Source organism: Bos taurus, chromosome 19, assembly GCF_002263795.3.
Source record: "Bos taurus isolate L1 Dominette 01449 registration number 42190680 breed Hereford chromosome 19, ARS-UCD2.0, whole genome shotgun sequence".
NCBI classification, from domain to species: domain Eukaryota; kingdom Metazoa; phylum Chordata; class Mammalia; order Artiodactyla; family Bovidae; genus Bos; species Bos taurus.
In genome coordinates this window covers 47,752,732-47,779,387 of record NC_037346.1, presented here as the reverse complement: position 1 = coordinate 47,779,387, position 26,656 = coordinate 47,752,732, and the positions used below count along the sequence as shown (strand labels likewise).

Here is a 26,656-nt window from a genome sequence, read left to right as displayed (position 1 = left end):
CTAGGCGGCCCCCGCACCCGCGGGGCAGCAGAGCCCCGTACGCCCCCGAACGCGGTGGACCCCGGAAGCCAGGTCGTGAGGCCCGCATTCGAAGGTTACCCGAGCTTGGGTCCGGAGGCCGGGTCGCTGTAGCCGCGGGTCTCGTGCCGCAGCCCCTATCACGCTGGGGTCAAGGTTCGGGCCTGGTGGGGCCCCGAAGCCAGACCAGGCACCATGGGGAACCCGGCCCAGTCAAGGGTACGCGGACCCGCCGGGGCACTTCCGGCCCCCGCGCCCCCCGCACGCCGCGTCGCCAGCCTGGCCGCCAACCCGTCGCCGCCGCCCGGTTGCCATGGCGACGTGGTAGCGCGGCCGGCAGAACCGGCGGGGCAGCCCGGGCGCGGCGCGGGCGGCTCGTGGGCCAGTCGGCGGCGCGGCGCGGAGCAGCGAGGACGAGGTCCGGGTCAGACGTCCGGCCAGGTAGGCGGCCCGGGCCGGAGGGGGCGAGCCGAGCCCCGGCGGGGAGTGGGGAGGAGGCCCGGCTGTATGCCGGGGCACCATGGGTTTAGGGGTGCCGGGCCTGGGGCGGGACCGCACCCGCGCCGGAACAGGCCAGGATCCCGGCGCCGCAGCCAGTCTTTCTCCTGTCCTCTCCTGCCGCCAATCTGACTCACTGCACCTGCTTTCCCTGGGCTCGGGGCCCGGAGCCCGGCCCGACAGTAAAGAGCTCGACGCGCTAGCTGTCGGCCGTTGGCCCCGGCCTGCCTCTGCGCCTCGTCTCTTTGGAAGTTAGAACGGAGCGGCTGGGAACCGCAAGTTTATGTGTCGATGCACGGTTAATGTTTTGCCATATTCCAGAGACCAGGCAGGGTAGAAGTGCAGCAACCGACATTTGCCACACCTGAAACGGAGCTGCCGAACTGCTTCTAGTGGCCAGGCCTCCCTCCCTCTGCCTCTTTCCTTTGGGGTGAGGTGTCTAGCTAGGAGGTCCCTTCCTCATTCTTCTGGAACACCCCCGGCCTCTTGGTGGGCGAGGAGTCTCCCCTTTGGGAAATCCTTTCCCCTCGGGTTGGCCGTGGTAGGCCCTGAACTGTGGGTACAGGGGTTGGAGAATTAAGAGGGGGAAGGGATCTGCTGCTGCCTCTGACACCTGGGTATGGGGGGGCACCCCCCGGTTGTCCTGAACCCCAGGGCACCACAGAGAGGAGGATCCAGGTGGACCCCGAAGTCCCAGCTATATCTTTAGAGGCTGGCACCCCTCACAGGTCTTTCTCCCTTTTGGTTGCCCCTCTCCTCTTTCATGCCACCTTGGCTTTGACGATTTTCTGACTCATTAAATGAAGCTCTATCTTATCTGGGTTCTGTTCCTTCGTTTTCATAGCAAAATCAAATAAAAAACCCACAAAGCTTTGCTACCTTCTCATACATATCTTGATTTCTTCTGTGCAATTGGATTGAGGCAGAAAATACAGGCAACTTGTAAATGCCAAGGGGAGCCCCATACACAGAAAGGGCTGCTACAACCTCCCACCCCATCCCTGGGCAGGAGGGACCTCCAGGACCTGAGTGGAGGCTTTGCTTGTCCCACTGCTTCCCTGCCTGCGCCATCTTCCCTTGGGCGGCTTCTAATACAAAGTGGTTCTAACGCTAGAAGACTTCGGTGGAGGAATTCACCCCAGATCCAGGGCTTTCTGCCCAAGTGTGGGGATTCTTGGTAGGCAGAAGGGAGGGTGTGCACTTATTAGAGGGAGTCATGCTGTCTGCTGCCATCTGGCCGTCTACAGCCCCAAACCTCATGTGTCAACAGCTTCTGAACTGTGACTCTTTCTAAGGTGCTGTTAGAAAAAGATTTAGTTTTTGTGAGATTGCTGTTTACCTGAATGCCTACTATGTGGCCGGCAGTGTGCTAGCACTGGTACATACTCTGCTTCATCTTTGCTACAGGCCAGTAAGGTGGATCTCAACACGCCCCTACCTTTTGGAAGAGGAATCAGGCTCATAGAAGGCTCTTGGCTCCCTGTCATGAACAGTGGGGCTGGCTTTGAAATCACATCCATCTGACCAGGGCTGCATTGTGACATTCTCCTTCCTCCATTAAAAAAAAAAAATAAAGATAATTGTATTTTACAATCACAACAGTATAAAGACAAATATAATCCAGGCTGGATTAAAAAATAAAATATTTTATTCAATCCTAGTTTGTTTTTTCTTATGATTTTAACAGAAATCAACACCTTTTTTTGTGAGTCCCTACAAGTATTGAGAGCCCTGACACTGAGCCCCTGGACCTAATGGAGAACTGGGCTCTGTGTCTGACCTCAAGCTTCCTTCCTGGGGGTTACTTGGGTGCCAGTGGTAAAAGAGTACCCCATCTAACAGCCCAGCCCTCATTTTGCCTCATCTTTCATCACATTTGAGGATATTCCAAGACAATTGAGTCGTTTACCCCTTGTACCCAAGAAAAGACCTAGCCCCCAACAAAATCTTTTCTAACCCGATTAAAACGCTGCTGCCAATAAGGTCTGCGGCCAGGCCAGGCTCCTGCTTCCAGGCTGTGGACGTGTGTGGTGTCTGGTCCTCATAATGAGATTAGGCCTGGTGGCCTTTCAGTGAAGCCCCCTGGGCTCAGGGAGGGAGAGGGATGCTTGTTGGCACGTTCAAACCCTGCGGCAGCTCCTAGCCCTGGTGGTTCAAGTTAAGTGGAGTCTGACTGCAGGTGTGTGGGGGCAGGTGTGTGACGGTCACAGCCTGAGATTCCAGAAGCTGCCAGAGACCCCAAATCCCCATCCTGTGCTCTGACAGGAAGGAGGGCAGCCGAGTAAGGGTCCACATGAGCTCGCACAGGTGCTTGGTCTGGAGGGCCAGGAAGCCTTTGGGGTGCAGGTGGGCTGCTTCCGGGCCCTTGACGTTGCTGCCTGCATGGTTCTGGGAACACAGGAGGCCACAAAGCTGCCAGTGTTCTGAGGTACCACCATTAGGAAAGAGGGAAGGGTAAGAGAAGGAAGCGCAGGGGTAGGATTCCATGGCATTTGCTTACTAGGGAGTGAATCCCAACTGATTTCAGGGCTAGCAGACTCACCCACCGTTTGTGGGTGAGTCGGATTCCAACCAGAGTCCTCGCAGTATCTTCTCTGCACCCCTCGTTGTTGGAAGCAGCTCGTCTGTGCACAGAGATGTGCTGTCAGTTACAATGAACCGCAGAAGTGATGGGCAGCTACGTTGCTGAAGGGGTCTCAGCTCATTTTCCGTGAAGCACAGAACCTGCTCGGAGCTTTGTCTTTTCGGTCTATCTGGATTTTTTTCTCTTAGAGCTTATTGGCTGTGAGGCTCCCCTGCCTGAGGGGGACTGGTCTGGCTCCTTTGTGTTTTCCTGTCATCCCTCATACTCAGGTTTAGAACCACCTTCAGACTGGAAGGTGCGACAAGGGGACTGCTTAGGCTTCGCTGAGTCCGTGGTCATTCTTTATCTCTGACTTCCTCTGGGACACCTCGTTACGGGGGTGAAGTAACCAGGAGAGATGCCTCTGGAGCAGCTGTCATGAAGATCCTGCAGTAGTCTGTCCCTGTCATCTCTTCTCTCTAACCTGCCCGTTTCTACCTGTAGCCTTTTCTCCCCAGAAAGCCCATGGGGGACACCAATGCTTGAAGTAATGGTGGGTGTGAGCTGCCTTATTAGAGTGGGTCCTCGAGGGGGTGAGGCGGGCCCAGGAGGATGGCATGGGAGGGGAGAGGCTGTCCCAGGGCCGTGTTTCCGAGCAGTCAGGTCCTCTGAATCCTGGCTTCAGTGCCGAGGAAGCTTTCCAATCTCGACTAGTTACTGGCGTTAGAAAGCGTAGAGCCACACCCCTTAGTGGGCATCCCCTGTAGGATGGCCACTCCAGCATGAATCCAGAGTGCCCAGTGGAGTTTAACGCAGGGGCCCTTTACTCTAGAATCTGCCTCTGCTCTGCATCCTGTCTGCAAGGCCCAGGAAGGCGGGGGCCACGTCTCGTCTCTATGTTCCAGCATCCAACAGTGTGGTACTGCTTTGCAGGCACTTGATAAACAACTGAGTTGAGCAGTTCTTTGCCACGGATGATTTTGGACAAGTCATTTATCCTCTTGTCCAAAATCATCTGCAGCAGAATCCTCTTGGGCTTCTCTGGTGGCTCATACGGTAAAGGATCTGCCCGCAATGTAGGAGACCTGGGTTCGATCCTTGGGTTGGGAAGATCCCCTGGAGAAGGAAATGGCTCCCCACTCCAGTATTCTTGTCTGGAGAATTCCATGGACAGAGGAGCCTGGGGGGCTTTAGTCCTTGGGATCCCAAAGAGTCGGACAAGACTGAGCGACTAACACCTTCACTTTCACTATTTATCCTCTTTGAGTCCCAATTTACTCACGTGTCAAATGGGGGTAATACTCCTGTTACCATCATAGATTATTGTGAAGACTGAAAGAGAGAACTCAGGAAGAGCTGAGTACAGAGCAGGGCTCCCGCCCTTGAGGCACAAAAGCTCACATCTCCAGGCTACCACCTCAGGGTGCAAACAGCACTAGGGTTCGGACTCCTAGGGGACTCAGGAGGTTTTCAGTGAGGACATTAAAGCCACGTTTTGTCATCACACTGTTGCCTCGTGTTTTCAGCACCACCAGGTAAGCCTCCATTTCTCAGCAGCTGCTGGGTGTCCTACAGTTTTGTTTTTTTTCGGGCACAGCTTGCAGCATGTAGGGTCTTAGTTCCCCAACCAGGGATCAAACCTGCGCCCTCTGCACTGGAAACTTGAAGTCTTAACCACTGACTGCCAGGGAAGTCCCTGTCCTACAATTTAACTCAGCACTGACACTACCTAACTGGAGACAGGGTTAGATCTCAGAGGTTAAGGGCTTAGTCCCACGAGACTGTCCCCTGACCCCATTCAGATGCTAACTGCAAGTCCAGGTAGTCACCGGTGCTGCTGACTAATAGGCTACAGATCAGAGCTTCCCATGACCCCCTTCTCGGGTTCAGTTCATTTGTGGATGTGTTCACCAACCTGGGAGCTCTCCAAACCCTGTCCTTTGGGGGTTCAAGGAGGCTTCGTTATACAGGTCCGACTGATTAAATCATTGGACGTTCGTGGCTGAACCCAATCTCCAGCCCCTCTCTCTCCCCAGAAGTCAAGGGCAGGACTGAAAGTTCCAACCCTCCAGTCACAAGGTTGGTTCCCCTGGTAACCATCCCCCAGTTTTCTAGGGGCTTTATTAACATAGTATAATATTAACATAACAAAAGAAACGTTTAAGGCTTTCTTCACATTGAAAATTCCTAGGGTTTTAGATGCTCTGTTGCATACATTTCTTATTATAAATCAGAGTACCATGGCTAAGAAGAGAACTCCCACTTCTGCCCATCTCATGATGAGACCAGTTGGGAAGGGAAAAAGCTGGCTGTGGCTTGCGTCACAGCAGAGCGGCTCAGGACCCAGGAGTGCTGTTCTCTGCAGCCCTGAGCCCCGCTCTGTCCTCGCTGTCTAATGGGAGGGCAGACTGGCAGGTCAGCTGGGGCAGAGCCCATTCTTTCTGTTCTTCCTAATTCAGAGCTAATCAGATTCTGACTGTGCCCCGGGCTCTCAAGAGGAATCTAATAAAGGAGAGGAGGACAGCATCTCTCTGTTCAGAACAGTTTTCCTGTTGGAGTCGGCGCAAGGGATCAGATCCCAGAGGACACCCAAGGGGGAGGCGGATGCAGTCCCTGCCTGCAGGGAGCTCACAGGGCTCCGCTGCAGAGAGGCCCATGTGGGCTTAGCTCAGGGCAGGACCGGGGTAAGTAAGCCCTAGGCCAGCCTTGGGGACAAAGCGGTGAACAAAATGCCCATTTCAGGTCGTGGGGCAGGAAGCGCAGGGGAGCATGAGGTGGAGGGGTTACCGCCAGGTTGCGCTGTCAGAGCTGTGGCCTGGGAGCACCTCCGCCAGTGGACTTGGTAGGAAAACAGTGGGGGCTGTGGGTGGAAACCCGCATGGCGTTAGTTAAGGAGTTGGCATTTGACCATCACGTGTTGGTGGCCCTTTGTGCCTGGAGGGGCAACAAGACTGGGGAGCTGGCTTTGTCCCTGTCCCTGTGGGTCAGGCAGATGAGGGTAGGGAGGGTAGGGAGATGGGGGCAGAAGTTCTAGCCCTGCTGGGTGGCGGCAATAAAGGTGGCTGGGAGGGAAGTGCTGGCGAGGCCTGGGGGAGATGGCCACACTGGCGACCTGGGGGTCAGGAGAGGAATGTGGCTTTGGATGTGTGGACCTTGCAGTGCTTGGGGGATGTCCAGGTAGACGTGTTAGTGGACAGCTAGAAACGGGGTTCAAATTTGGAGGAGAGGCAGACTGGCACTAGGGTTAGCAGTCTCCAGCGTGGGTATTGAGCTGATGATGAGCAAGCGAGAGTTCCTGAAGTGTGGCATCACTGTGTCCAGGGCTTCTGGAAGCAGGCGGTGCTTCGGGAATGTGTTTTGACAGAATGTATCCAAAATCTAAAAAAGAACCTAGCCCTTGCTGAGGATCCCATTTAGGAATTAGGTGTGCAGCGATGATAACCTAGTGTTGTCTAGAAAGCTGGCTAAATATTTAACAACAGGAGGTAAGGGATTGGTTAAAATATGAAACTGTCATGTAATAAGACAACCATGATGTGGATGTATGTTCACTGACACGAAAAGATGTGCGTGGTCTAGAATTAAGTGAAGAAAGGTTAAAAATTGGTACGGTCATGTTTCTGTAAAAGAAAGTATGAAAAGGATATAAATCAAAACACTGATTACTTGTAATTTCTCTCTTTTGTTTTTGTTTTTGCTTATCTGTATTTTACTACAGGGAGTGGGTTATCAACACTGCCTGCCCAGCCCCCACTTTAAAAAACGGTGGCATTGCCAACAGTAGTCCAAGGTGGCCGAGGGAAGTGGGGGTAAAGATGGTCCGCTTACCAGGAGGACACGGCCTGATCGACCAGACGCTAGTTCTCTTGAGCTGCACAGGGTAGAGGATGAAAAGTGAAAGTGAAAAGTCAGTTGCTCAGTCGCATCCGACTGTTTGCGAGCCCACGGACTGCAGCCTACCAGGCTCCTCTGTCCACAGGGTTCTCCAGGCAAGAATACTGGAGTGGGTAGCCATTTCCTTCTCCAGGGGATCTTCCCCACCCAGGGACTGAACCTAGATTTGCTGGCAGATTCTTTAGTGTCTGAGCCACCAGGGAACCCACTGTGCTCAGTATGTATTAGGAGGGATCCCACAATGTGTTAGTCAAACCTCTCTGCTCAGCTGCTGTTCTCTGCCGGTAATAAGGAAGAGGGTGTTTCCAGGGCCACTGGGAGAGGCTGGGGCAGTGCAAGAGGCGAGCCAGGGGAATGGAGCGCTGGGCCCTCTGGGAGCCCTGGTGGAGCCTTTCTGTGGCCATAGGACGCGGGCACCTAGGCTATACTTGCTTATTCACTGCTTCCTCTCCTCCCATCCCCCCTGGCTGCCACTCCCGCCCGAGTGTGGGAAGAACCAGCAGGTTCCGGGTGAAGAGCTGGCACACAGGCCTGTCGGAGCTGGGGCTTGGCTTTGGTGACAACCAGGCCTGGGCAGAGGAGCCAGGAAATGGCTCCCACTGGCCCCTGGGCTTGGCTTCCCCAAGCCCCATTGAGACCTCTCCCCTCCCACCTGCCCCCATTCCTTGTCTGCTGGGTGGGAGCAGTGACACACATGCTCTGGCACCGAATCCTTGTGAGCTACGTTGCAGGGCTTACCTTGCAGGGCTCAGTTCAGGAAGCCTGGCTTGGGAGCAGTGCAGGCCCACCACCCCAGGTGTGGCAGGGAGGAGCAGGCGGAGGCAGGAAGGGAAAGGGCTGCTTGAAGGCTCCTGTCTCCCACGTCCTTTCTGGCAAAGCAGCTCAGAGCACATCCCTCTACTGGCTGCTGCCACGCTGCTGGGGGCTGCTCTGTTGGCAGGACTTCTCTCACCTGGGGCTGGAGCTGAAACAGCAGGCAAGGGGGAGTCAGGCTCCCATTTCTCACCCCAGATGCCCTTTATGGTTCATCTGGAGGAAAAACTCCTGCATCTTCAAGGAATGTGCTCACTTCTCTGTATTTCACCCATGAACCCGACCTGAGAAAACCCAGGGCCTCGTGAAACAAAGCACTGCCGTGGGGCCCTCCTGCTCTCCTCAGAATGTGGAGGACCTTGACTTGCACCCTCACTGCAGGTGGAAGTGCAGCCAGGTGTGGTCCAGTTCTGCAGGAAGCCAGGCCCCTCCCGCTGGATGCTTGCTACATGAGCACAGAGGCCGGGGAGCGGGCTGAGAGGGAGGAGGCAGGCGGGCATGGGGCGGATCTTTGGAGGCTGTGAGCTATTCTTCTGAGCTCTTCCATCTTCTCCGCAGTAGCCGCCTCAGCATGGAGGGCCCTGCCAGCCCAGCACGTGCCCCCGGGGCGCTGCCCTACTACGTGGCCTTCTCCCAGCTGCTGGGCCTGATCGTGGTGGCCATGACTGGCGCCTGGCTTGGTATGTACCGAGGCGGCATTGCCTGGGAGAGTGCCCTGCAGTTCAACGTGCACCCCCTCTGCATGATCATAGGCCTGGTCTTCCTGCAGGGAGATGGTGAGTCTCTGGGTGACACCACCTGGGAGCGGGTTTGAGGGACCCTTTCACCCCAGAAGCTGGCTCAGAGCCTGGGGACACTGGGAATCCAAATCAGGGCCCCCTGAAGCTGCTGGGTGGCAACTCCGTTCTGACTTAAAGGTGTGTGTGTGTGTGTGCTGGGTGGCAACTCCTTTCTGACTTAAAAGTGTGTGTAGATGATGGACTTGGCAGAGCTATAGCTCCTCTCTCTGGGGTAGGATCCAGGCTGTGGTTGGCCATGCACTCTGCCTCAAGGCCAGGAGGCCATGGCCTTCTCCTTCTAGAAACAAGAAAACTGGATCTATCCATTTTTCCTCGAGGTGGTCCTGGTGTCAGCAACCCCTTCAGCAGCAGGATCCTAAGAGGCGTTCCCCAGGCCCCCTGGCCCTGACCACCTCAGCCGGAAGAGGGGAATTCACTTGGGATCACAAGGTTCTGCTTTGAGAACCAGGGGTTTCTCAACCAGGGAGCCCGCTTGCTAAAAGTAGTGAATATGTGATCAGGGTGCTGGACAAACTGAAGACCATCAAAGCTAGGGGGTGAACTCAGAAGTACGTGGCACCTTGGTGTGCCTGCTTGATGAGCCTAAAACAGCCTGGAATACCCGGGGACAGCTGATAAGAAGGTGCGGGGTGGGCGCGCCAGGGCGCAGGAGCCTTGTTTTCTTCCCCCTTCCTGTGGCTGGGGTACCTGGACAAGCCCTAGACTCAGGTCCCCTCTTCAGCCGAGGGTGTGTCTCCTCGCTGCCCTGGCCGGAGGGCTGCGGGCTGGGGTTAGCGCGCTGACCTTCCCTTTCTCTCGGCCCACAAGCCCTGCTGGTTTACCGCGTCTTCAGGAATGAGGCCAAACGCACCACCAAAGTCCTGCACGGGCTGCTGCACGTCTTCGCCTTCGTCATCGCCTTGGTGGGTGAGTTGCGGGTCGGCGCGCCCTTCCTCCACCTCTGCTGACTTGGGGAAGTAGCTGCTTCACTGTCCAGTCCCTGCCCCTCCCCAGCAGCCCCCCAGGTAGGGACACTGGGTGTTGGCAGCCACCGAGCCGGGACTGGAGCCCAGAAGTCCCGGCCAGGCAGGTTTCCCTCGGGTCACCGCATCCCCTCAGTCCCCATCAGCCTAGTCCTCTCTACCCCCGCCTCCCGCCAGGCCTGGTGGCGGTGTTCGAGCACCACAGGAAGAAGGGCTACGCCGACCTGTACAGCCTGCACAGCTGGTGCGGCATCCTGGTCTTCGCGCTCTTCTTTGCGCAGGTGAGTCCTCGCGTCCCCACGGTGGCGGGGAGGGGCAGGGAGCAGTGCCCGAACCGGCTGCGGCCAGGTGTGCGCCCGCAGGTGCGCCCAGGGCGTCCCCGGGCTGCGCGGAGCGGGCGCAGCTCGGTCCCCGGCAGCACCTCGCCTTTCCTCCCAGTGGCTCGTGGGCTTTAGCTTCTTCCTGTTCCCGGGCGCCTCGTTTTCTCTGCGGAGCCGCTACCGCCCGCAGCACGTCTTCTTCGGCGCCGCCATCTTCCTGCTCTCGGTGGCCACCGCCCTGCTGGGCCTGAAGGAGGCGCTGCTGTTCGAGCTCGGGTGAGCGCCCCCTCCCGGCGGCTCTGTGCGGTGCGGCCAAGCAGGGGCTTTTCTCCCGGGGCGGGGCGGGGCGGGGCGGGGTGGGGTGGGGGGCGGACTCGGGCTTGGGACCCCAGGGCATCTTTCCGGCTGGGGGGAAGGGCACTGGGTTTAAGGGCGACGCCTCAACCCCGCAGGACCAAGTACAGCATGTTCGAGCCCGAGGGCGTCCTGGCCAACGTGCTGGGCCTGCTGCTGGCCACCTTTGCCACGGTCATACTCTACATCCTGACCCGCGCCGACTGGAAGCGGCCCCTCCAGGCGGAAGAGCAAGCGCTCTCCATGGACTTCAAGACGCTGACGGAGGGCGACAGCCCCAGCTCCCAGTGACGGGCGCCCCATCCTGGCCCCTCCTGTTCCGGGGGCCCAGGCAGGTGTCCGTCCGCAACCGGCAACCGCCGCTGAGGGTCCGGGCAGGGCTGGGCACAGCGGAGGTAGGGGGGAAGTCCTCTCTGAGCGCAGATTTTTGGGATTCAGGCCCCCTCCGCTTCCCGCTCCTCGCTGCTGCTGCTGTCGTTGTTAGTCCTGAGCACGCGTTCCGGCCCCCCCGCCCCTGTTGCCACCCGACTTCCTCCCCAAGATGGAGCAGCTTTGGGAAAGGCTCTGGGCCTAAATGGGTACGAGAGTTGGGGGCGCTCCCTTCTCGAGGCCGCAGCGAAGCTGAGACTTGCTTTGTGTGACCCCGAACTCCTGCCAGGAGTCTTGCGGCCCGAAGGACCGGCTCTCTGAAAGGGCCCAGCCTTTGGCAGCGGAGCTAGTGACATTATATGTGAAATATGCTGGTGTCAGGGCCAGGTTCCCCAGGAGAGGGGAGGGACTCCCTGGGACTCTCTGGACCCAGGCTTTGGCACAGCTGCGTTCTGGAGCCTTCCCTTTCTTTAACCCTTTAGCCCCGAGGCGGCTTTGCCTTGGGGGCCGTAGACTTGGGACAGACTTGCCGTGAGCCGCTTCAGAGGGCAGCCCAGAGAAGAGGCTGGAGGTGGGCCTGGGTGGGCGCTGGGCCACCTGCAGGGGCTTCTGTCCCCACTGGGCCAGGCCTCCGCTCCTGACCCTCAGAGCTCACGGGAGGCTGCTCTGACAAGAGGGCACAGGCCTTTTCTCATTAAACAAAAAGCTGCCACTAGAAAAGGATAAGGTGCCCCCTTTCGATTTCCATGAGGAGGGTTCGGGAGGACAGTCTCCTCTCCTACCTGCGGCCGGTCTTTGCAGGAAATTGGGACCAAGACGGAATCAGATTAATCCCCCCACAACCCTGTGAGTGTGTAACGCTGTTAGCTGAGTGCTGTTTGCCTTCGGTCTAGAGATAACGTGATTAGAGCATTGATCTGCGCTTCTTGGACTTGGCAAATGCTCTCTCCTTGTTTTCCTCATTTTCCGGGCTTTGAGGAACATGACGCAGTTTCAGACAAGACAGAGTCGACTTAAGACATTAATAAAATTTCCAGTTCTGACTACCGTTTTTCAGCAGCTGCCTCTCCCAGCTAAATGCTGCCTTCGAGAAAAGGGGCTCATCTCCTCTAATACTCGGATTCCTACAACTCGGCCTTTGCCGTGGGTCCCGCCTCAGGCGATGCTGCTCCTCAGGGCAGGTGGCGGAGGTGGGCGCCCTCCCCAGCAAGGCTGCCTGCTCCCCATCCCACCCCGTGGCCGCTCTGAGCTCTGCTGCGGCTGGCCACCCCCGCACACCACCGCAAGCCGTTTACACTGTTCTTTGATCGCCTGGTATAGTTGATGTTTACACGTGGGAAAACTCCACCTTAGACAAACGACCAGAGTAGGATTGTGTATCTCTCTTGCCAGAAGGGCACAGAGAGAAACAGAACCTTGGATTTGCAAAGAAAAAAAAAAAAAGTCTGAACACTGGCCTGTTTGCCAAATCATATGCTGGATAACTAATAAGCCAAAAAGGCACCCCCCTCCCCACCTGCCCCAGCCAAGCTGATCCGTGGTGGCTTGTTTTGCCTGTGGCCAATCTTCGATGAAGTCCAGTGTAGTGCTGGTACAACAGATGATTCAATAAACGTCTACAGCAGATCTCTGGCCTGTTATCTTCATTTCCTGCGGCAGTAAAAGGAGCCAGCTCTTTCAGCAGATACGTAAAGTTTGCCTACCAGGGTCGAGAGAAACTGCATATCCCCATGCTGGGCACGGAAAGTAAAGTGACTCATGCCGTTTATCACTTCAGAGCACTACAGGCTCTGAAATGGTCCTCGCTCTGGACCCCAGTGAGGGAGGCTCTTCCAAAGGGTTAGAGAAATTCTGTTCCCAGACAGGGTGTCCAGGAGGGTGGAACCGCAAGAGCCTGACGGGACCTAGGCAAGAAGTTGCCCTGCCTCTTCCATTAACCTTTTTTGTTTTAAAAATGTCTCAAAAAATAAAAATATGTCTCTTCATTCCTTAAGAAGAGCGAAGCTTTGAGAACAAGCTGAGATTCTACTTTAGATCAATCCCTGAGGGTCAGGCAAATGTGTTTCCAACGAAGCTGGGTGTGACCTCAGATCTCACCGGGATGCACCATGTGCTCCTGTCACTTAATGGAAATTTACCTGGGGGCTCACTATTGAAAGGGACCCTACAGAACATCCTCTGGTAAGGTTAAGTCATCCTTCGGTGACATTGATTCTTACTTCCCAGCACTCTGTTTTCTGTATCAAATCTGGTGTTTAGCGTGTCTGAGCCAGAGCTTGAGAGGTCTTTGCTTGATACATCTGTAGCGCCTCCTGAATCAGGGTGTCTGTGTGGACCTTCGTCTGCTCATCAGCCTGAACATGTGGCCTGCCTCACGTCATGAGGTGACCTCGTGGTCAGGTTCAGGGGTGGCTGGCTGCGAGGGCAGAGGCATCCCGACCCAGCAAGTGTGCCCTCTCTCTTATGGCTTCTGCACCAGCTTCTGAATTTTAAGGGTCTCTGTGCTTGAATATACAAACGATGCCAGACTCCAGGCTGCCTCTCTCTCCAAGGCAGATTGCCTACCCATTGGGTCGGGAACCTCGAGAGGTCACAGAATTCTCTTGCCCATGGCACAGTTGTGTCTCCGAAGGAATACAACTTCGGAGCTCCCATTTTTAAAGGTGAAAGAAGATGATGCTCCGTTTCCACTCAGCCTCAGCCTGTGGGAGTGTGCCTGCCCACGTGCACGTGTGCACAGCCGTGTGTCAGACTACAAAGAGCACCTGTCAGGGAATGAAAACAGCAAGGGGAAGACCCACTAGAGTGTTACTGAGGGCACGGCTTCCTGCCGCTCGAGTGGCTCTGTAGTCTGGTTCAGAGCCAACAACTGTTCAGAATTAGCTTTGTAGAATTCCTTTTACCTTTCATCCATTGCCTCAGGAATCCTTAAAAATCTTTTTTTTTTTTCCCCTCCCAACCACTTATCCACTTATCGTTTCTGCTCAGGCTGAACTTCCAGAGTTCTCCGCTCTTTGAAGGCAGTTCCAGCGTCCAGATTGGGATGACTGCACACCTGGTGTTCTCCTGCTTCCCCAGTTGGGTGCTTTGAGGGAAATGGATGTAGTGACACAGCAGAAATGTTTGTTCATCACAGTCTGGTGTTGCGAGGAAGTGGTCTCCTTCCTTGCTTGTCCCTGAAGCAGACAGACAGATTGCAGCTGGGCGGGAAAAACCCATGACTCTGTCCTTGAGGAAAGGTTTTGAGTCTCCAGCCAGTTTCCGGAAATCTGTACCCTCTCCACAGTGTAGCTGCCTAGTTCTCTATATGGTGAGGACTGGAAATTTCTGACCAGATTTCTTTCTTTTTTAAACTGTATTTTATTTTCGGCTGCACCAGGCCCTCGTTGCTGCGAGTGGAGCTACTCCAGTTGCGGTGCGCAGGCTTTCTCTTCATCGCAGCGGCTTCTACTGTTGTGGAGCAGGGGCTGGGCGTTCGGGCTGCAGTTGCCCCACAGCATGTGGATCTTCCAGGGCCAGGAACTGAACATGCGTCTTCTGCTCTGGCAGGTGGATTCTTAACCACCAAAGGGAAGTCCCTTGGCTGGACTTCTGAAGAAAAAAATATCACTGGAAGCAGTGGGCTTCCAGCTTTAACCAAGTCAGCCTTGGGAACTATAACTGGTGCTGTCCCCCTGCCCCAGGCATGCAGTGTCTATCAGCTCTAACGGGCAGCCTTGGATTTTGGGACGGTAACTGGACTGAGGTGTAGCCTCAGCTATTAAAATCAAACAAGGAGAGGAACTCAGTGTTCCCTTGGCCTGGCTGGAGAGACCTTTTCCATGGAAGAAAGAGCCTCCTCTCTTTCTCAATGAACGCAGTGGGCCTTGGCTGATGGGCCCTCAGGACTGTCTTGTCCAGGGTTCTCTCGAGCCCCTTGGTGTCCAGCTCTCAAGAGAGCTCTGTAACTTCTCTGAATGAACAAGAGCCCCAAGGGGTGACTCTAAATATCCCATAAACGACCAGCCAAATCATTAGGAATTGGGCCCAGCCAGCTGTCCCTGGGGGAGGCATCCTTAGCATGGTGGGCCTCGGAGACCGTGGCCCGAGTCAGCTCCTGGAGAGGTACTGTAATGAAAGGAGAAAGCACCACAACACCATGTTTTTCCAAGTGTTACCCATTTATAAATAAGTACATTTGCTTTCATACATACAGTTCATTGTACAGATGGCGATCTGTATACATGGGCAGGAAATTGCATTCATTTAACTTTTCACATCTATCTCACACAGCTCACATGTACAGACAATAAAACTGCTCAAGCAAGGACAGCAAAGGAAAATGTCTTTCCTTATACACAGGGGGCTAGATGCCTCTGTTGGGTGTGGGACCTCCCCACTGCACGAGTTCACAACCGTGTGGTGTTCAATATATCAGGATAGAGAACAAACATGCATTGGATAATATACTGTACAGAGAAAGTCCTTTACATCTGAGTTATAGAAAACCTAAAGGAAAACTAAGTGCATTAAAGCTTTTTCCAGCAAGTGTCTTGAAAGGACAGCAAAGAGGAGGAAGAATCAAAATCATGTTAGTACAAATCACTCTTTAATTGTAGACTGTACAGGTCTGTACTAATTAAAATCATCTTGGATTTGGAGGAGACAGAACAGAGACAAAGATGCTATGCTGGATGGAAAGGAGGCCAAGCCTGAGAATGGCACCTGCCCTGAGCCTGACGAGGAACTGGCCCCACTCAGCAGGAATCAGCCAGAGGAAAAAAAAAATAGAAATGAAAACACCTCCCCCCCCCAAAAAAAAAACCAACCCAAACTGGAACAGGAAGTGTAACTTACAGGATTTCCAAAATAACCCGTGAAGGAAGCAGAGATCTGGAGCCAGCATTTCTAATTTTTTTTCCAGTAAGTTGGTTCACAATAAGGCAGGTACATTCAAGTACTGAATTTTCCAGAAATAACTCTGTCTGGTCCTGGGGACCAAAGGGATTGAGTCGAGTTCCCCTAACCAGGTGTTCTGGTTAGTGATTAGGCAAAAGAAAAATCCAGCCAGCGAGTGCTACAGCAACAAAGCAGCTAGGCTCCTTCCTTTCCACAGAGTAGGCGTAAAAAAAAACAAGAGGGATGTTGGTCTGCACCTGTGTGTGTCCAGCAAAAACCTGACAGGTCAGCTTAGCAGAGATATCACAGAGTCAGCAGGAAGAAATGAGATGGAACGGGTGAGGAGACATGTAAGTTAACACTTGATTTTTGGTGTCCAATTACGTGTTCATTTGGTACTGACTTTCAAAGCTCTGGCTGTGGCCATCAGCTGGCCACAAGCATCTCAGGGTGGTTCAGCTGCTGTGAGGCACTGGACACCGAAATGCAGGTTCCCAACACTTCAGCCCTTGAGTGGTCTGTATTATAAAAGTTGATGAAGACCCAGTGAGTATTCAAGTACCTTTGCACAGTGGCTCCACCAGCCCCGTTGTGCTTGTGTCCAGGCCCCCAGCCAGCCACCTTGTCTTGGGAGCAGCCAGAGCGGAGTTCAAGGCATTGCACGGTGAAGGTTTCCATGACACGTCTTTGTAGGTAGCTCCTACCCCTAAGCCCTTTGTTCATTGTTGTTAGTCATGGTAGATGGTCAGTCTGGAATTCCTAGAGGAGAAGGAAGAGAAAGCCCTACCTCCCAGTGCGCATGCCACCACCACAGGCCTGGCGTGGGAGCAGCGGCAGCTGCCTCTGCGGGGTGGCTTTTCAAGAAGCAGGCAGCCCAGGGACAGACAGGCGGGGTGGGGGTGGGGAGGCTGGGATGGGGTTGGGCAAACCCTGCCCCACGGGGGTGCCTGTTCCATTTTTGTGGCAAAGATTCAGTGAGCAACAGGTGTTGTCCAAGGCAATTCTGCAGTAGAAAAATAACTTTGAATTCTTTGAATTGAACCATCCAACTGTGACACCTCTGGAGTTATACAAGTTGGAGGCCGAGAGGAACTGAGAGGGTGCTCATGGGGAAGGGAGGGGTCTTCTACATTCCCATCCACCCACCGGAGAGAGCAAGGGAGATCTGGTCAGCCTACCCCCAGTCTCTGCCTGGCTGAAGGTCCAAAGCAGGTAGTGTTCAAAGAGTGTATCCTGCCACAACTGGCACAGATGTGTGGAGAGCCCTTTCCAGGCCTTTGTTCCCTCCTTCCTGGGTCCTCTGAGCCTACGGGCCTGCCTCTCGGCCTGGCTGTGGCTCCCCCGAGATGCAGCCGGTCTTTGCTACCAGACAAGCCTGGTGCAGAGCCACAGTGACACCTAGTGGTGAAGTGTGGTGAAGCAAGGTGACATCCACAAAAAAACCCCACTGTGACTAAAATCTAAGGAAAATACTAATGGATATTAAATTAGATATGGATTCATTTTTCTATTGGGTACATCTCTGGGATATAAAAATACCAATATTTAGAGACGGGGGTTCATAAACTACTGTACAATATAAGGACCGAGAATACCTTTCTCTAAGCTGTTCTGTTTACAGTAACTTAGGAAAGTGTTTAATAATCCAGGCTTAACTAAATTAGCAAACTCATATCTCTGGACAACAACCTTGGGTACTGTACATGATTCTAATTCGTGGAGTTTTCCTGAGCCTTCAAGTTAAACACGTCTAGAAAGAAGGGCATGTGGGAGAGGGACGGGAAGGGTTTGTGCTCTATTAACTTGGGACTTTTAATAGTGCACGTCTGCAACCCGGAGAAGATACAAGAGCAGATACAAAATGGTCTCCATTTTGTCCATGCCAAATTCTCATGTTACACAGGGTTTTCCCTTTACTTTGTAAATAAACATTAATTTTTAATTGTTAATTGTGTGCCTTACTGATCCAGTAAATAAAGTAACCATGTCTCAGGAGTCCCTAAGAAAATTGCTGGAAAAGCACTTTAAAATCACTGCAAATATTTTTTGTCTTTAAAAAGTCTTAATCTTTTTGATGCTTATATACAAGTTATTTCTTGTGCTATAAATGTTGTGATCCACTGCTTGCTTGCTTTCTTTTTAATCCCTTTGAAAAACACAATAAAAGACAAGGGAGCTTTTGCCATTTTCTAATGAAGACATTACTCACACTTAAATATCCAGTTAGTTACTTATCAGAGTTACAAATTCAAACAATAAAGTGCACCCATTATAGACACGATGTGATGGAAACCCATTAGTGCAAGAATTCTGGGTGAGTGGAAGGTACTATTTGATGAGAAACCTGTAAGCTGAAGTCTGTCACCGCTGTCTCCGTCTCAGGGTGATGTGAAGTGGGTGAGTGGAACTTACCAGGTTGATCTGAAAAACGTCCCCCCACCTGAAGCCAGACATGGATGCCAGCAAGTGAGGGGGCATCTCTAAGATACAGTACTAAGATCATCCCGTGGCAGTGAAGTAGCAAAACAGGGCACAGGCAGTCTGCTGACAAAGAAGAGCTTTGCCTCCTGCTCCAGTAAGGTCCAGCTGGCACTTTTTAGGCAAAAACAACCGGCGCCCAGTAGTGGCATTCACGCCCTCTTACAATGGCCACAAAAAGACTGTATTTTGACTGTTGACAGCTTAGGTGTTTTGTCCAAAAAGGCATGGACCCTAAACCTGTCTGCCCTAAAAAATCCTAAGAGACATGCTCGGGAGAAGTGGCGTCGATGGCATATTTATAAAACTACAGAACCTGCTCACCCACTCAGGCAAGAGCAGGTGGTATGTGTGGTGCTGTGAATAAACAGGGGCACTTTTCTAACGGACACTGAGAAATTCTCAAGATGCGGCAGCAGCTCCTCAGTGAGAGGTGGTTAAGAAGGGTGAGATGCAAAGGGCCCAACAGGGCTGAGACCTGGACAGAAAATGCTGAGAGGCTGCTGGGCTCCTGGTCGTGGGCTGATGCCACAGCTGTGCATTTCATCATCTCGGTGAGAGAGAGAGGAGAGAAGAGACACTGATGTCCGCTCTGGGCTAGCTGAGTGGGAGACAGTCCCTAAAAATCAGAGAGTGGACAGAGTCTGGGTCTTGGACCAGCCCTGCCGTTTACTTCCAGCACAGAGACACACACATCCTGGCCTGTTCCAGGCTAGCGGGGGGGAGGGGTGCATCTATTTGGCAGAATCTATGTTAGTACAGAAGTGTTTCTGATTTCAGCTTCACGGTCCCCATGACTTAACACTTCTTTCAGAGGACACTTAGTATTACAAACAGGTCTGGTCACATCTGGATTTCTGTTCAGGAAACTGCCCTTCCTGTAGCCCTTTACTAACAAGAGCAGAATGATTCCTGTAACAGAGAACAAATTCCCTTTTGTTTAGTTTTAGATGTTTAGTTTGTTAATTTAAGAGCTGACGAACAGTTGCTACCGGGCCTGTGCTAAGGCTTTGGTTCCAGAGTTCTTGTTGCTGGCCTCAGTCACGCAAAAGGACTGGTTAGCAAATGACCACAAGACACAGGCGATGGGTGCAGGTTATGGGGTCAGAAGGCTTACTGTCCATCTCATGCTCTCCCCCAGAGGGCTGAAAGGGGTCTTTCTTCACCCTGAAACACTTCACTGTATCTGGATTTTAAATATCACTCCTGAGATGTCCCTGGCATTCAAGTGGTTAAGACTCTGCACTTCCACTGCAAGGGGTGTGGGTTCGATCCCTGGTCGGGGAAGCAAGATGCCACGTGATGAGTGGCAAAAAAAAAAAAAAAACATCCACCCCCCGCCAAACACTCCTACTTAGGGAAAAAAAATAATTCCTGTAATGACAGATAATGAAACCACGGTGGGTGGAGTTGCGACCACATCTGCCACGGAATGCAATGGCCCTGGGTGCAAGCTCTGGGAATCAGTCTTACCATCCCCAGAGGACTCAATTTCCTTTTTAAGGAACCAATTCTTCACTAAACCATCTGGGTTTTAAAAAAAAAAAAAAAAGGAGGACCAGTAGAACAAAATCTGGCTCTAGGCAAAGATCCAACTGACAGGATTGCCACGCCAGTCAATCTCTGGGGAGAACATATATACTCTGCGTGGAATATGACCCTCAGTGACACCTCAGGGTCTAACAAATAGATTTCTCCAAGACAAGAACTTTCTACAGCCTTTCACTGAGAATCCAGAACAGTTTTTTTCTCTCTCTCTCTCCCCATATACTTATTTATTCTCTCCCCCACTCATGGAAAATCAGTAGCGTTTAATGGTTAATTTGGCTAAAAACATAAAAAGAATAGCTCGCAGTGAAGTATTTTAAAAACATGTATGATTCCCATTCAATTTCCTCGGCTGACTGAAATATTAAAGGGCTGGTTGTTTCCTGAATGTTCCTACCATGCCTCTTGGGCAATCCATGGAGTGACATTTCAAATAAGTGTATTGGTGTTATGTCTTCTCTTTCTCCTCGATCCTTTACCCCCATAGGGACACCAGCAATAATCTAAATGAACATTCTAGACTTGACAGCCGCAGGGACCTGGCGGTCCGGGGGGAGGAGACCACGGCACAAGAATGCTCTGGGGTGGGGAGGGCTGCTATTTGGATAACACTGGATAAGAATGCAAAGGCAGAGGGGCGTCACACTCTTTCTAAAAGTTCCTAGAAGAAAACGAACGTGAACATCTCATCTCATTTTCGTAAAAAAGGAAAAAGACATTTTACACAACAAGAACATCAGTGAAAGCGATTGTCTCGTGGAAAAAGCCGACCAGCGCATCTGATCTCCCTGGGTTGAAGCTCGCGGGCACAGCAATCTCCTCGCTGGCGTCTGAAGAGGGAGAGAGCGTGTGGCTGGGGCACGGACCAAAGAAACCCAAGTCCCGGCTCCCTGGAGGCCAGCTTCTCAGTCGGCTGCATGCAAAGGATTTTGGCACGTGGGCTGCCACCTCTGAACACCACGCAGAAACTACATGAGAAATTAAGCCAGAGAACTACCTCGGATGTGGGAAACCAAGCCTGAAGATGTGCAGTGAAAACATATGGGTCTCACTCCAACACACGTCTTTTAAACATTAGACTCCACAAACGGTCTCTTTGGTTTGATAGGGGATGTCTGCCCTTGTCGAGAGTCCCGGGACAGCTGTCTGTACAGGTTGTCCTGGTAGGCCTGAGCCACAGGGAGGGTCCGCGCCACCTTCACGTCAGGGTAAGAGGAGGCCTGGCTGACTCTCTCCAGCAGGTCTCCGCGGGACCCGTTTGTCAGCATCCCGTGGGGGCTGTAGTAATCGTCCTCCAGCAAATGGCCATTCTGTGCATTGTTGGTCTTGTTATAAAAGGCGATGTTGCTGATGGACGACGGTGGGCTGAAGGACTCAGGCTGGGGCAGGCCGCCTGGCGACGTGGGGCTGAGAACGGTATCCACGGATGACACCGCCCAGGTCCGATTCTGCTGGTGAAGGTGGGGGTACTGTTGGGTCCGGGCTGTTTTATCTATGATCCCCATGAATGGTGTGGTCCTGGATCGGGTGGGCTCACTAGGGTAACCTCCCTGCGTGGGAGACACTGGCGACAGCTCGTCACATGACCTATCGTACGCCGGTTTCAGCGGAATCTCCATCTGCTGGATGGAGGAGGGTGGCCGGAAGGTAGGCGTTAGGCTGGAGGCAGATGAGATACTATTGCTAGATGGAGAGAAACGCAGGCCTACGCTCTGGGAGTGCAGCAGTGGCCTGGGAGTCGGTGGGTGGGGTTTGATTTCACTGGGGTTGACACTAATAGGTCTCCTGATTAAATGCGACACGTCGGGGGAGCCTAGCTGGCTGGAGGAGCGCTCCAGGTCCAGCTTTGAGTGGCACACTGGGTAATAGGACGCGGACTGGCTGCGCCCAATCTGGGGCGTCTGGCTGTATCTCATGCCGCCCCGGTAGGCGGACGAAGGTCGCTGGGGAAGGTCTTCCTTGGCCAACCCTCCATGCTGGCAGATGGCACCTGCACTCAGGCTGGCCTGGACGTGCTGCACGGGTCTCCCGTCCCCTACGATCCCCCCAATTGACCCCTGATAAACCAGCCGGCTCTGACTCACTCCTATGTCTCCTTGGGAAGACTGGTATTTACTGGCCATTGAATGGGCCACTTGGCCATACGCCCCCGTGGAGATGACGGTGCTTGAATGCACGGCCGAGCTGGGCTGGTTGCTCCTCACGATCTGGGCTTTGGCCGGCTGGAGCCGGAGCCCAGGCTGGGGCACGGCCACGGGAAGCTGGGGCATCTGGTAGGGCCGCTGGGCCATCTTGGACAGCGGAGATTTCGGTCTGCCAGGAAGCTGACTCACATTTGTTTCTTGCTGATAGCGCACGGGGGAGCCTGACTGGGAACGGTAGACACTCATGCTTTCCGCTGGAGGGCTGGCCCGGTACTGGGGGCCTCTGCGGAGAGGGGAAGGGGGCGGGCTCGGGTATTCCTTGCCTGGCCCTCCCACAGGAGGGGGGCTGAAGCGGTAGGAGCCGCCCTGATGAGCCGGGGAAGTGTGCGGGGGACTAGGCCGATAGTGTGAGTTCTGGTGAGTTGGAGAGAGCGCGGGTGAGCTGGACTGATAGCTCTGCCTGGTGGGAGAGCCTACGGAACTGCTGGACCGGAAGTCAAAAACCTGATGCGAGCCGAGGGGCGAGCCGGAGATGTAGGCTGAGTCCCGGGGGGCTGGGGAGGAGGGTGGGCTCTGGATGATGGGGAGCCCCTGGCTGGGCCGAGCCTCCGTTTGGAGGCCGATGGACACGTTCTCCACGTCCTGTTCCAAGAACTCCTCCTCGAGTATGTCCTGTACGGAGTAGATGTCTTCGTGCTGGGGTTCAGGCTCTGCTTCCTCTGGGAGCTGCTGCTGCGGAGGCTGCTGTTGCACCGGCGGCTGCTGCTGCATCTGTCGACACTCCTCCTCCACCCGCAGCAGAAGCCGCTGGATCTCACGGTTGTTTGGACACAGCTTGATGGCCTCGTTCAGGTCCTCTAAGGCTGCTGCAAACTGTCTGCTTGACGAAACGTAAACACAGGAACTGGAGTTATTCTGAATCACAGGAATCACCAGGAGCTGAGGGCCTGGTCGCGGTCTCAGAGAACTGTTAGCGCCTGAGTGGGGTGGGGTGCAGGTGGGGGGCGTCCGGGGGCTTTGGTTGCATCTGATTTGTAAGGAAGGAAATAGGCAGGCTGTCATTCCGGAAGAGCCCAGAATGATTCCCTAGCTCCTTCAGCCTCCATCTTCCTTCTGGCCTCTCTGGGATCAGTGGAGAAACGTCCCCATTTGGTTCAGTCCAGCTAGGCCCTTCAGGAAGTGTCTCTTAGTGCTCAAATGCACACCAGGTAGTCTGAGGGTTGGGTGGGGTTGTCATTTACAGGGTCACTGTCAATTAGCTTAGGAACAAATCGGTAACTACGATATTAAAGAATCTTGCTGATCCAGCAGAATTTTTTCTTTACATTTTGGCCCCAATTTTCAGGCCTGTTCCATCCCAGGCAAGAACCCTGTCCTCTTCTGCCCTGTCTACCTCTTGCCCCGCTGCACTGTGGCTCCTCCACTTGGCTACGGCAGAGCTGGGCAGGTATCAGGTTTGCTGGCTAGGAAACTCAGACTATCGTTTACAAACAAGGACACAAACTGTCAGAGATATTCCCCTCCGCTCTGTCAACCTCGCCCAGAAAAGGGGCAGCTGGCCTTGTGAGGAAGGAACCATCCCAGGGGAAAGAGAATCTGATAGTTCAGCTTCTGTGAGGCCTCTGTTGCCCCACCTAGCCAAGACTAAGATCACTGCCACCGTCATCTCTAGACTTAACCTGGGTCTGATTTTCAGGACAACAGCTCCCTGGTCATGGATATGAACCTGAAGCAGTTCTTCGACAGGCAGAGTTGGGGAGAAGGGCAGGGCGCTGGCCAGGTGGCATCAAGGACAGGGATCAATGATCTATAAAGATCACTGATGGCAGTTTCTAGATCTTTCTGGAGCCTTTCCTGCCCCCTGGGCGTGAGGGATGGGGTTTCTCTGGGGCCCTCGCAGTCCTGGCCCAGGTCCTTCTGTGTTCCATGCATTTATGGTGTGGTGCTGGGAGGGGTGGGTAGATGAGAAGGAGGTCTGATGCCGTCAGACTGGAGGGGAGCCCCAGAAGGAAGACTAAGTGATCCGGGGACCTCCCAAATGCCTCTAAGCAAAGAAAGAGGAGTCTGTGATATGTGACCCGTCCTACTTTTCCCTCTAGAAGGGTTAGGAGGATATTCTGCTCTCTCTCAAGAGACCGGTGTCGCTTTGTGCTGTCTGTTCTGGGGGTTAAAAGAGCGACTGAGAGATGGCAGAAGCCTCTTGGAAGAAGGCGCCAGTCTCCAACAGTGAAAAGGCATTTTTCTCCCACAGTACAATGCTCTAGATCTTCACAGCCCCAAAGGTGTGCCAGCTGTAAGATGTGCTCTGTGCTTGGGGTGGGTGGGGGGCCATCCCCAAAGCTTGGCCCTGAGAGTCCTTGGGGACAGACACAGTGGGTACAGATGCCCCAGGGTGGCCAATGTCACCTTGGCCAAATTTCCAGAAAGAGACCTCTTGCTCCTCACCCTCTCTCTCTCTCCTCACCTGCTGCTGCGTTTGGCCCTTGCTCTTGCATAGTAAGCTTCATAAGATTTCGGTTTCAGCTCCAGGGCCTTAGTAGCAAATTCCTCCGCCATTCCAAAATCCTGTCATTACAATAGGTGTGCAAATGAGTCATTGAAGAGATATGAGAAATAGACAGCTTGGGAATAAAACAGATTACAGGTACATTTCGTTGACATTTATGGATGGGGCACCTGGGATTCTCGACATGCCTGGCGTGGCTCTAGCCACGTGGGCCAAATGCAAGTTCCTTTGGCCTTTTGCCGTGTGGTCCTGCAATGGCTCCTGGGAATTTATCTGCCCTAAAGGACAAAAGTGTTTTTTGTCTGCCCTCTTTCTGCCTTTGGAACAACGTTCTTTCTGTCCCAGAAGCCGAATGTCAACCCACCAAAGCTCCTGAATTGGGAAACCTGAACTCTTGTTGCACACCTGTGTGTGAGGCAAATGCCCACACTGGTATCTTGTGTGGACCCTCATCATACCCCCCCTCTTCCTGCCTCCCCCACTATTCCTTGGCTTTAAAGGGGCAAGAAAAATCCAGGAAGATGGGGTTGTGTGAAAAAGAACTGACTGGCTAAGGGGAGTGGACGGAGGAGGGGTGTCAGGCAGGCTTGGGTTCAATTCTCAGCTCTGCTCTGTAAGCCCGCAGAGCCTGCCCTGTGTTTTCTCATCCGCACCGACCTCCCAGGTAGGACTCAGAGCAACAAAGCATATGGAAGTCCCACACACAGGAGATGCTCAAGGAATGGCAGTTTCCCTTCTGTTTCACAGAGGCTTCTGGGGCCTGCTCCTTCTCTTAACTCGTTCCTTGCTTAGGAAATGTTTAAAGTTTAAAAAACAATTTTGAAACGAGAGAGAAGCCGGGCTGTGACTGGGGTCTCTGCTGTCACCTCATCTCTCGATCACTGAGGTTCCTTGGAGGAACACGGTTTCACTGGTCTTAAGAAGCCCGGGGAACAGGAAGCATGGCAACAAAGCCATCATTTTCAAGACACCCTTACACACTGAAGGGAAGGTTTTCTCCTCTTTAATATCAAAGCCACAGGACAGCACAGTAGCCTCTGGTTAAGCTTGTGATTCCTAAAGCAGACCAAAGGCCCTGTGGTGGAGGTAAAATGAAAAAAAAAGGTTCACAGGCAACTTTCTACCAAAGTTGACAGATTTCAGGTGGGCCTGGCATGCAATCTGCTGTGGTGCCTAAGAGGAAATCTCCTATCTTATAGCATCGGCTTCCAGCTCTACTATTTTCAACCTAACCTGTTAATTTTTTCTTTTGCGATGATCATTATTTCTGGGATGATTAGAACTTCTTCAAGAAGCAGAGTATCTGTGAGGCATAAAGTGGCCAGTAGGTCAGTGGCGGCTTCGGAGCTTCATCTCACGCTCACTAGCTGGAGCTGTAGGAGACCCTCGGGGCTCTGCCTCCTGTTTCATGTCAGAACCTCACCGCTTCCCCCAGAACCTCCACCATGTCCCCATATTCCTCAGCACCTAGAGAAGCTCTGCCTCTTAGGGCATCACTGTGCTCTTGGAGACACCCAAGTCTGCTTATTTATCAGGGCTCTTTCCACTGCCAGCTTTTAGATGGATGATCAAAAAGTCATTTTTCTGGAGCTGACAGCAGATCTCTTGCCACAGAGGCTATAAGGTCACTGCTGGACACCTGAGTTCTTTATTCTGTTATTCAAACGTTCCTGTTGGGCTAGGATTATTTTTGTCTCCTGAGGAACCTGAGACCTCAGGCTGGTGGATGTCAGAGGTTCCTGATATGAGTCTGGCTATTCCTGGGATCTGAGAGAGGGTTCTTGGCTCAGCAGTGTCTGCATATCAAGAGGGCAGTGGCTGAGGGCATCACAGGCTGTATCTAGGCAGGCAAGAAGAACCAAGGGCTATTTAGGGGATAATAAGGGACCAGGAGGGGTTTCCCTGGTGGACCTGCCAATTCAGGAGACGCGGGTTTGACCCCTGGCTCAGGACAATCCCCTGGAGAAGGAAATGGCAACCCACTCCAGTATTCTCACCTGGGGAAATCCCATGGACAGAGGAGCCTGGTGGGCTGAAGTCCACGGGGTTGCAAAAGAGTTGGACATGACTTACGGACTAAACTAATGAACCAAAGGACCAGGAGGAGTTTTGAGATTCCTTCTGTGACAAGAAGGGACCTGGCATGCTAGAATAAAAGGATGAGGAAAGAAGTGAAAGTTTAAGATTAGCCTTAGACATTAAACCTCGAAGTCCGTGGTCCTGGGCCCTCTTTTCAGCCCTTCCTTAAATGATGAGGGGGTCTCCCAGGAAGGAAGGGAATGACTACAATTGTATCTAATTGAAGCTGGGAGTTCCAGGGTCCACTGCGCTCACCTTTTCCCAAAGACCAGAAACCTGACTTGGGGGGCAGGGCAGGATGGTGATGAATATTCCAATTACTTTCAGTGGGAATCAGGAAAATTCAGAAAGCTACAAAGCGCCCACAGAATTCATTTTTTACAGTTTGAGATACAGATCGTAATACTTAAGTCTTGATTTCTTTCAAATCGC

At 53.2% G+C, this 26,656-nt stretch overlaps 2 protein-coding genes and 1 long non-coding RNA gene across 14 annotated transcripts in view; 1 reads left to right on the top strand and 2 right to left on the bottom strand.

The window, feature by feature from the left end:
• Positions 1-402: 402 nt before the first annotated feature.
• On the top strand, positions 403-12,217 carry CYB561 (cytochrome b561). Of its 6 annotated transcripts, XM_059877754.1 has the most exons (8): positions 403-459; positions 5,539-5,763; positions 6,798-7,068; positions 8,345-8,562; positions 9,394-9,492; positions 9,726-9,829; positions 9,987-10,144; positions 10,321-12,217. In XM_059877754.1, the coding sequence occupies exons 4-8, from the start codon at positions 8,358-8,360 to the stop codon at positions 10,511-10,513; spliced, it is 759 nt and encodes a 252-aa protein (XP_059733737.1). In that variant the 5' UTR covers positions 403-459; positions 5,539-5,763; positions 6,798-7,068; positions 8,345-8,357; the 3' UTR covers positions 10,514-12,217.
• Positions 6,742-8,345, bottom strand: LOC112442683 (uncharacterized). The gene is made up of 3 exons (XR_003030931.2): positions 8,071-8,345; positions 7,712-7,937; positions 6,742-6,950 (listed from the first exon to the last, which is right to left on the bottom strand). It is a non-coding gene; the product is annotated as an uncharacterized lncRNA (long non-coding RNA).
• A 2,515-nt stretch (positions 12,218-14,732) lies between the features above and the next one.
• TANC2 (tetratricopeptide repeat, ankyrin repeat and coiled-coil containing 2) overlaps positions 14,733-26,656 on the bottom strand; it is a 363,973-nt gene continuing 352,049 nt past the window's right edge. For 6 of the 7 annotated variants that reach the window (XM_010816367.4, XM_005220895.5, XM_005220897.5 and 3 more), the window contains 2 exons: positions 24,104-24,204; positions 14,733-22,516 (listed from right to left, as the gene is read on the bottom strand). In XM_010816367.4, coding sequence (XP_010814669.2) covers positions 20,563-22,516; positions 24,104-24,204 — 2,055 coding nt within the window. In that variant the 3' untranslated portion in view covers positions 14,733-20,562. The remainder of the gene's footprint in view (positions 22,517-24,103; positions 24,205-26,656) is intronic. The other variant, NM_001192675.2, reaches the window with a different exon arrangement.

What these genes read in the sequence shown, in the direction of transcription:
- CYB561 (XM_005220821.5), top strand. Translation starts at nt 8,358, where the DNA reads ATGGAGGGCCCTGCCAGCCCAGCACGTGCCCCCGGGGCGCTGCCCTAC. An exon ending in CTTCGTCATCGCCTTGGTGG is followed by an intron (nt 9,493 to 9,725) that starts GTGAGTTGCGGG and finishes GCCTCCCGCCAG; the next exon opens with GCCTGGTGGCGGTGTTCGAG. An exon ending in GCGCTGCTGTTCGAGCTCGG is followed by an intron (nt 10,145 to 10,320) that starts GTGAGCGCCCCC and finishes TCAACCCCGCAG; the next exon opens with GACCAAGTACAGCATGTTCG.